Below are 10091 nucleotides of genomic sequence, written 5' to 3'. Positions count from 1 at the left end.
ACAAATTTCAGTCAAGAATCGTCTAAGGGTCAGGTTTTGTCACCATGAATTGGAAATGTGGCGAAATAATGAATCTTCCCCTGTATGGTAGCGTTTGCAATAGATTTGATAGTGAAGTTTGATTTATAGTTTCAGGCTTTCGGAGCAATTTAAGAGGGAATTTTGACTTTATAACCTTAAAAGATATATGTGACACGTATATATTGTCAAATTATTAAAAATCTTAAAATGTCGTCGCGGGCCGCACAAAATGCCCTGGAGGGCCGCATGCGGCCCGCGGGCCGCGTGTTTGAGACCTCTGACTTAAATGATATGTTTGGATTTTTGTTTTCCACGCGCTGCTGCAAAGCGAAAGTCACAATTTATTCACCACCGATTTTAGAAGCACTAATGACGACGAGGTGGACTTTTTGGAGTTTGCTGCGAAAATTGTCTTGCCCTATACCTTCGAATTAGGGATCATAAAAATCAGAAGATTGCTAGCTTTTCGTACAAACCAATATGAGGCTTCTAGGACGAACACAAATTAAGATATGATCATATGAAGTTGTTCGACTTGAAATTTTAAAAATGTTAGGAGGCTGGTGCGGAGCAGTGATACCACGTCAGATTGTAGTGCGACAGCTTTTGATGTTTTACAGTGGTTAATGGTTAACATTAACTATAGTGAATGCAAAGCTACTTGATTCGACACCATATTTATGCTCGTGTCTGAAACTTTATCTGACCATTGGTGTTTCAATTGCGAGCTGTGTGAGGATCTTCTCAAACTCAAACTGATCAAGTCTTATTTACGTTCCACCATGAATGATGATCGGGGGGGGGGGGGGGGGGGGGGGGGGGCGGCAGCACATGCTGCTACGCCAGTGCTCCTTACTCGGGTTCTTTCGCACGTTTCATTTTCCACTTGCAGTAGATTTGATACTTATCCGACATCTTGCTATTTAGTAAGCAAAGACCTACGGTACGCGACCCCACGACCAATTCATTTAAATATGAATTTGCAGTGTTAAATCTATTGTGTTGAGTAGCAACGCCGACTACTTGGATCAGCCCCGATCATGCCGTCCTGGAGTCTAGTTTACTTTACTGTTCATCATCATTTTTAGGTCAGTACGACAAAACTATAAATATTTCGAATTTGGACAACCGCATTTACTGACATTCGCTCCCGATGAGAGTCAGTCGAAAAGCTTGGGGTGAAATAAATTTGGCAATATCAATATATTATTCATTGCAAAGGGAAATTACAAAACATTTATTGCACATAACATCTTAAAATTTGATGACGACTTAATTACCTTCTAGTAACCTGAAAAGCATATATTAATCTGCAAAAATTGGTGTCATCGAATCATTGCTATGCATCACTAAAGACGAGATGCTTCATGAAGATTGTAGCATTCAACCAAGGCACCATGGAGATGTTTCTTCATAACCAATGCACTTGTTCCGGATGCTTTTCGGCTAGCAGTAATGACAAACGTAATTTTGTCATTGTTAATTCTGTAGAACACCCCATATCCATCATCACGGAAGGGTAGAACTCCCCCAATCGCCTGAAACCGTGACGAGATAAAAATATGATGAACATGAAAATCTAATGTTGGCCCGACGCAGGAAAATAACATCATTCGGTGGATACAAAATACATATGTTGCAAGAGAATCCTACTACTAGAGTCAATATACTCGAGTATCATGTCTGATCACTAGGGCAACTTTTACAACTCCCGGCAGCTTCCTAAATACTCAGATGTTATGTAGTGTGGTGTTTTAAGCTGTTTGAAGGAATCTTCTATTGCAACTTTTCTTCATTTTTTTCATGCAACATTTTGCAACTTTTTCGATTTTTCATACAATTTTTTGCTACTCTTCGATTTTTCATGCAACTTTTTGCAAGTCTTTTCGATATTTTATGCAACTAACTTTTTACAGGAAATATTTGGCACTATGTAAAAATATCGATTGATTATTTAACTGTCGTTTAAATTTGAGGTAGTTCTGATTTGACGTACATTCACGCTAGACCGCTGAAAATTATATTTTCACTGGGTCAATTTTTCCAGGCTATTGATGTTGTTGAAGTCGCCAACATTGAGTTCTGCTACAGAGCCTTGGATACGGAATGATTCGAGTATCTCGTACCCTGATAATTTCAAGGAACTTGTCCGTAAATGCAACTTTTCACTGCATGTTTGTGAAAAAAAGTGGCACTTTTCAGGATTTCGCTACAACATAAACTTGCCCTACTGATCACATAACCCCGGTCATTGCATCTAGTTGAAGGCTTATTTCTATAACTTCAAGCATTGATTCGAATAGCTTTACATTCATTGCCATGGTAATGGACATGACGTAAACTAGAGAGGCTGCATCTGTAAGCAATATTTTTTTACCTCTAAAGGCAGATACCGTTGTTGATTTCAAAGTGTGATACCGACTTGAAATTTATGAAGAACCGACAACCTCATGTATACCCAAACGAAGAGTCAAACATACCGTTGCGTAGCCAAGGAAACTTGTCGAAAGTAGAAAGTTTCCCCCTCCACCGGATTTCACAAATGCGGGATCGGTAAAAATACCCGGGGTCTCCTCGCCATTTTTCTACAGAAAGAATAGCGAATGTCAAGCATAGAGACATCATTCCATTACTGAAAAAATTTTATAAACAATGAATCCCTCACCATTGCAACTACAGACAAACCCAACAGGTGTCTGTCACAACCTCTTGCAAGTCTGCATTCGTCCATTTGTGCCAAGTACTTTTGACAGGCTGCCGTGAATAATTCTTTCTTTCCGGGGTCATCTGCCAAGAAACAGAAGGGGATATGCTCGAAAAGTGTGAAACAATCAACATAGAGCAGTGCCCAGAGGCGGTCAAGTAGTCAGCGTTGCTACTCAATTACATGTGGTTGGAATTTCCAGGAAATATCAAAACTACTTCAAGCGGTAGTAGAAAATGAAAAGTACTCAACATGGTAGTTTCAAAACATAGATTTGGTCGTTTGGCATTTAGTCGAAGGTGGCTAAATTTGAAATCGAAAGACGAATCTTTGCGCCCAATGCAAAATGACTACCTGTAATGTCACTACAAATAGGCATTATCTTTTAGAAGATATTCAGTTACCATGATACAGGGGACACAGACGTTATGAAAATTTCAATCACCAAAGCGTTGCATATTTATCGCAAAACTACTTCCTACTTTTCCAAATACAAATTGTAAAAAGTCGGATGCAGAAGTACCGGACCGGTAGTCTAAAAACATTACTAAATGACTAACTGGCACAAGCAGGTAAAACCTTTATGCGTACTCCAAGAGCGTAGAGCTATTTCGTTACTGACCATCAGTGGGTATTCCTAGAATACTAACCGGCTATCATGGCATTGCAGAACTGAACAGATTCCACAGTGCAGGTTCTGTTTGTTTCTGTTCGACCTTTATAGAATCTAGAACAGAGTGTCATAGTCAGAAAAGCGAATTCTAGAAAATGTATATTGGTATGACAAGTAAAGGAGATGGCGCTAGATTCGGAACAAGCATACTGATCAAAAGAAATAAAGACTTACATTCTCGTAGTAGCAGTTTCATAGGTAGAGGCCGGCCTTCCGTGCATTTTCATATAAGCGTACTGCAGGCAGACTTGAACAAAGGCGCACGGATGAATCTATAGGAATTCCATTTTTTAAACTAGCAAGCAATTGTCACATTTAATTAGCAAAGCCAGAATAACGGATGTCCGTACTAATTGAAACAGATCAGCAAAGGTTCAGGCGAAGTCTACCAGACACTTTTCAACCCAGCAGTTTCAGATTATACTTTCAGGAAATACCAAGTTAGGTAGGATCGAAGAAAGACGTCTTCAAAGCAGTATTGTTATGCAGCGCGAGCACATACTAGAACGTACTTTTGTCAATTTCCTCAGACCTTTCTTCCCGAATTCCGTGAAGTGAAGATACTCTACTTCTGACGAGTCGTCTATTTCGTTCACAACTCGACCACCATCAGAAATCCACTTCCGAATTCCATCGTCAATTTCGAACGACAGCTCGGTCGCTTTTCCCTCAGGTGCCAGATCTACGCGAGATACACATAGTCACCGAGACACCATCAGAAGAAGCCATATACAAGTATGATCAGTTTTTGTCATCCCATTCAGTAATTTTTCCATAACCAATACATTGACTGTAAGGAGCTAAATGTACATTGACAAATATATGGATGGAATTTATGGCAATATATACCTACACAAGACACAAGTCTAGCTATGGATTTTGTAACGTGATCACATCGGCTTTGTTAACTGTGGCTATTCCATTCAAACCGAATAACCAAAAACTATTTTAAATTCGGGACAATCTGAGGCCTCATAATGAAGTTGGCTTCTCGCCAGAGGTGGTCAGCAACATAGTACTTCTACTATGAAGTACTCAAGTACATTTTGCCAACTTGCTCTACTTACTCAGGTGGTTATGTTTTAGATTACTTTCATCTCTACTTGAAGACTTTGTTAGGCAGAACGACACATTTTTACATTTTGGATTTAAAAAAGTAGATTTGGGTTAGGTTTGCATCACTTTTACCCATGAAATTGTCATACGACTTGTGTGATTAATGTGTGAAATATTCGAGTATTACAGTACCTGAATATATTCTCTAAGATTCTAAGTCATTTCCTGTTAGGCACGCAGATACATCATTCAAGTACTAAACTAACCACCTCTGAGTAACTGCTACTATGCGACCCCTTAACCAAATGTACTTTTTTCGATACTACTCAGTACTTACTAGAGTACTTTTCAACCATTTATTTTCTATTTCCACTTGAAGTATGTTTTGCCATGTCTTGGGAATAGCTACTTGTACTTGAGTAGTAATTTTGGCATTACTTCTACTTGAGCAGCAACCAGGGTTTTGGAGTAATACATATCACCGGAGCTGGAGCCGGAGCATTACGTGTATTTAATGTGGAGCAGGAGCTGGAGCCTGCTGGATTTCATAAGATGCTATTCTACTACTATTGACTGAACTCACATAATTCAACAGCTACCAGTTATAAAATTAATAATTTTTTGCTCGTTGGGTAATTCATTCTATCTAACCACATTGCTGGGGATTTGACAGAACAGTCACATGTTCATAGCTGCAACCGATAAAACTAACTACTGACTGCTTCATTTTCAAAATGCCTAAGCGTTCTTCCAAAATCTCAAATCAGTACATCAGTACATCGTTTAATTGTCAATTATCAGAGAGGATGAGATCTAGTTGGTATTATTAGTATTTTATTATTTAAATATACCAACTGCAACAGATAATGATGACATTAAAGGATAGGGCTCAGGTATTGAAATGACATGAATATATCTAGAAAGGGTTTGTGTTGAATCCAGTCCAACCCGGCGAAGTATTGGCTGCTGAATAGAGAAAATAATAATGATAGAACCTTTGCAGTTGGTGAGGATAGAGTCATAATTTCAGCACTTCCATCATGAGGACAAGACGCCAAGAAATAGCATTATTTTCGTCGGATAACAGCTATTTAATATCCATACGGATGATTTATATGGATATGGATACTTTCACCATCCTCGTTGTACGTCAAGACACGAAATCAGGTCCATGTTTAGCCCAGTCCCATAATAGAGCATATAGCAACAAAACAGATTTGGGTCGAGTTATCTTTATCGCCACCACGTGTCCAAAATGAAGTGGAACCCCCCTGGATTTCATAAGATGCTATTCTACTACTATTGACGGAATTCACATAATTTACCAGCTACCAGTTACAAAATTAATAATTTTTTGCTTGTTGGGTAATCTTTTCTATCTAACCACATTGCTGGGGATTTGACAGCAAAACAGTCACATGTTCATAGCTGCAACTGATAAAACTAACTACTGACTGCTTCATTTTCAAAATGCCTTACTAAGCGTTCTTCCAAAATCTCAAATCAGTTTGCGGGCCGCAAAATTTGACTTGCGGGCTGCGTGTTGGTGACCCCTGATATAAGCTATTCTAGATTGCAGTATGAAATATTTGATTGCTCACCGTCTCCCCAAATGCTTCCCAGTCCTGTGCTTTTTAGCATCTGCAAGTAAGCATCACAATACGACATCAAGGTCACGACGACCATACCGTCGAGAGGAGTGTGATCAGAATGGATAATGAAGTCGTTCTCTTTGTTGCAGATAATATTAAACTTATCCGCCCAGCGGAGGCCCGCAGTCTCGAACATCCCGTGCTGCATTTTATCACGATATCCCTGCACAGATATATGAAGAGTCAAAACGACAGCAAGGATAAATTATCTGAATCACTGACACGTTGCATATTATACTCTAATATCGTTCACATCAGCAGTTCTTAACCAGGGTTTACACGAGCCCCAGTGGTTTCGATGAGGTCAAGACACACACCCAACTCATAGAGCAGAAGTCACACTGATTTGCAGAGTATATTCATTATAATTTTTTTGTTTTGTGTGAAAATCATGCTTCAATGGCTTTGTTCTTCTAACACTGCTGTTGATGCACAGTTCATGTGCACCAGTATGCTATAGTGATGTACTAGATGTGCAATGTAGATTTTTGTTTTTTGTGACTCGGCAAAAATTTGGTATTTGCCAAAAGCAGATTAACGTCAGGGTTCGCCAAGTTAGCAATGGTTAAGGACCACTGCTTCACAATCACAACGATATTGGGTTGATTTGAAATTTCAGTAGCAAGGATAGCTTATTTAAGCAACAAAATTGATTGAAATCGCAAGATTTTTCATCCCACGCACGGTTTCGATATCACACCAATATTTGATTGGATCAGTCCGAGTTGAGTAAGACACAAACATAGGTTTACTACACCGGAGTACTCTTGTCCGTGATGCAGGCACAGAACGCAGCAGTTTCGATTTCTTTCAGTAACTCTCGGTTTCGAGGAGAGATATTTAACAAGTGTGCCCGTGCCGTAGCCCACTCGTCACGAGGCAGCTCCGTTAAGCAAGCAACTCCGGGTCCAGGGTTATTGTTTTTCGTAATCTCCAAAAGCAACTTGTGGAATTGGCCGGGAGACAGAATTTGACCTGAGAAACGAGTAAATGAGGAGACCAAGGCAAGTGCGCATAATCATTTCAGCAACTCATCGACCTGTGACCTACGTACGAATGAATTTTTGGATTTTAGGATTTAGAATACTGCTGAGTTAAAAGACAGAGGTGGCCACCGGTCTGTAACAATGTACTCGCTGCTGCTGCACTATTTACTAAATGGTTATGATTTTACACCGATCCCACTTGTACTTGGACGGTTTTTATCAGCTGAAGCTACTTACTTTATACACTGTGGGTTTTATAAAGTAGAAAGTAGCTTTGACATATGTTTATATCACTTTTGTGCGCGAAAAAATTCGGCGGAACAGTTCCGTGGATCACAACAACTGAATATTCGTTCGAAAACTGCACCAATTTGTGATGTCATTAGTCATTTTGTGTTAGTCGCAAAGATGCACCCAGCAACGTCAAAATTCTGCACCTCTATTCCATTGCCAAAGGCATGCGACTCCTCGACGAAATCTCTTTTTTAAACTACTTACTTGAGACTTTTCATAACTAATTTTCTACTTGAATTTCAGGAACTTTTAACATGTCTTGCAAATCGTTACTTGTACTTGCAATTGAGTAGAAATTTACGATATTACTTCTACTTGAGTATAAACTCTACTTAGACCACCTCCTAGGAAGCTGAAATATTTTCTCCGATAATGATGAGAATTACTTCATAATTGTAGACTCTTTTTAAGGTAAGTGCAACACTAATACGACATAAACCGAGTGAATACATTATGTATTAATACTTGAACAGTCAAGTATACAAATGAGCGAAACACAGAATTTTCAATTCACCTTAAACAATAGGCATACATCCAATTTATCATAGCAAGTGACATCTGCTTACAAGCATAAATCTTCACCTGTTTTCTGGGAGAGTCCAGGTATTTTGTACAAGTTCCTTTTATAGATTATTATGATGTGGCTGGGGCAATGACCTTCATATTTCGTTTTGAAGCCTGCAGACAGATTGTCTTTTTCCAGTAGTGGAATTCGACATGTATTGAAGAGGAATCTATTGAGATATAAATCTAAAATGAATTGCATAGCAAATTTAGCCATCGCTGGATCCCATATTGAGGTGTCTCATAAATATTTAATACCGCAATTTCACAAATGAGGGCAACGTTTATTCCATAATTTAGGTCAATTTACCATTTGACATGGGTTAATACCGCTACCATTGTATGTTTGTACTATGTTTGATTAGGCTGCCAAATCTTACTTGTATTGAAACATTGAAAATTTATTTCCTTTGGCATCCATCTGCTGGCGCAATCTCTCTTCTCTCAGAATCTGCCAAAACCTCATCATTAAGTGAAGTTGCAGAGCTGAGCTTTTTACCTGAAAAATAATCCACGTTAGCTCCTGTTCAAATATACCTCGGAGACTAATGGGTCACCTGGTCAATAGGGGGCCAATAAGCAAAGTCTGAGAATCCGGTGAAGTTCAGGGCAGCCGCTGGTCCGCGATAATATAAATAACCGTCCAACCACCAATCATCCAACCAGTTCTTGTGTTCTTAACGAATATTCACACATATGCATGAAAATTATGTCAGATTGTACGAATATAGATTGATGAGTATCACTTGACCTTTCATCAACAAGTCTGATCAGAGAGAGGTGGAGGGAACATAATGTATTAGGGATACTGCAGAAACGTATCGTACATTCTTTCACCCAATCCCATTCAGATAGTTAAACGGAGAAATGGGAAACATGTTATTATTACACACGCACTTGTCAACAAATTGGGAAAATCTGGTATTTACTGCTTCTGCAAGTCTATACCTTTACTCCTCTGCAGTAGCTGTTCATGAAGTCTATTTCCATCGTTCAAGAGGAAGCTTTGAACAATGCTGTCAGTTCTTTTATATTCCGCTTCATTGAGAACTGTATATGGAAAATATTGAATTTCATTGAAATGATACCATCATTTGTACTATCATTTCAAAGAAGATTATATTCAGATGTATAATCATTGAATCAAACTCCCACTTTTAAGGAATGCAACAATATGCATTTGAAATAGCAGTCTGCCCCTGGTTGGGTTTTCATGGCGATAAACATTATATTTAGTTTACCTGGTCTGCAGGAGTCAAGATATTTTGCCAAGGTATGTTCCAAGTAAGGTAGTGGTAATGCAGGAAGAAGTTCATCATGGTAGAATGTCCCTTGTTCCTGTATGCTTTCATCCTTGACAATGAACATTGAATCCATGACAGCGTCAGAAATGCTTGCACAATATGCTTTTTTTATCGATGATGACAAAAATCTGACAATCGCTGACATAATGAAATTTGTAATTATATCAACCCCACCAGCGATGTACCGTCAAACAAACTCTCTATTAAAACAGCTATTAAATTCTACAGAAATGCAGATATGAACAAGTACAACGAGATATCGCCACTGACGATGCACGGCAATGTTTGCGCATACCAGACCACTGGCCAGCATCTCGGAAGCGAGGACACATATTTTGCAGCATTCCATATCTGCAGTTCCAATTGACTGCACAGCAGAGATGAGCGGATTTGGAATTTCTATGTCCTAATCCAATCTAAATCCGAAACATCAAATCCAAATCCAAAACCTAATCCATAACTTTTTCATATTAAAGTTCATGTCCAATCCTAATCCGATTCCAACTTGAAATTCAGAAAAAATGCTAATTTATGCAAGGGAGGGACTGGAAAATTTACTCTCACAACCAACGATTCTCTTGATTTAAAATAACAATTGGCATAGGGCTGCACCTCTCATGTTCATTTGTACCGAGCGAACCATAGTGAAGTGTACAAAAGTACATCAATAACTGATCTGAATAAAGTTTATCGCCATTCGCCACACGACATATTAATCTCCCAGAAAATCGGTAAATCCAATCCAAAACCTAATCCGTTCAGAAAAAAACTCTTATCCTAATCCAATCCAAATCCGACAAAATTTCACAAATCCTGTTTTTTCAAAACCTAATCCTA

At 38.8% G+C, this 10091-nt stretch overlaps 1 protein-coding gene across 1 annotated transcript; it reads right to left on the bottom strand.

Annotated features, from left to right (window-relative positions):
* Nucleotides 1-1200: 1200 nt before the first annotated feature.
* LOC145433701 (peroxisomal carnitine O-octanoyltransferase-like) lies at nucleotides 1201-9610 on the bottom strand. Its single transcript, XM_080310875.1, has 13 exons — nucleotides 9192-9610; nucleotides 8899-9000; nucleotides 8508-8626; nucleotides 8331-8449; nucleotides 7969-8120; nucleotides 6864-7081; nucleotides 6056-6269; nucleotides 3911-4080; nucleotides 3573-3670; nucleotides 3376-3452; nucleotides 2687-2808; nucleotides 2502-2606; nucleotides 1201-1559 (listed from the first exon to the last, which is right to left on the bottom strand). The coding sequence occupies exons 1-13, from the start codon at nucleotides 9397-9399 to the stop codon at nucleotides 1371-1373; spliced, it is 1893 nt and encodes a 630-aa protein (XP_080167001.1). The 5' UTR covers nucleotides 9400-9610; the 3' UTR covers nucleotides 1201-1370.
* Nucleotides 9611-10091: the final 481 nt, after the last annotated feature.

Source organism: Botryllus schlosseri, chromosome 2 (genome assembly GCF_051294905.1).
Source record: "Botryllus schlosseri isolate E-star chromosome 2, Bs_hap1, whole genome shotgun sequence".
NCBI classification, from domain to species: domain Eukaryota; kingdom Metazoa; phylum Chordata; class Ascidiacea; order Stolidobranchia; family Styelidae; genus Botryllus; species Botryllus schlosseri.
Note: the sequence above shows the minus strand (reverse complement) of the source record. Positions and strands in the feature narration are given on the sequence as shown.

What these genes read in the sequence shown, in the direction of transcription:
- LOC145433701 (XM_080310875.1), bottom strand. Translation starts at nt 9,399, where the DNA reads ATGTCAGCGATTGTCAGATTTTTGTCATCATCGATAAAAAAAGCATAT. An exon ending in GCTACTGCAGAGGAGTAAAG is followed by an intron (nt 8,627 to 8,898) that starts GTATAGACTTGC and finishes ATATTCGTTAAG; the next exon opens with AACACAAGAACTGGTTGGAT. An exon ending in GAAACTGCTACTACGAGAAT is followed by an intron (nt 3,453 to 3,572) that starts GTAAGTCTTTAT and finishes ACTCTGTTCTAG; the next exon opens with ATTCTATAAAGGTCGAACAG.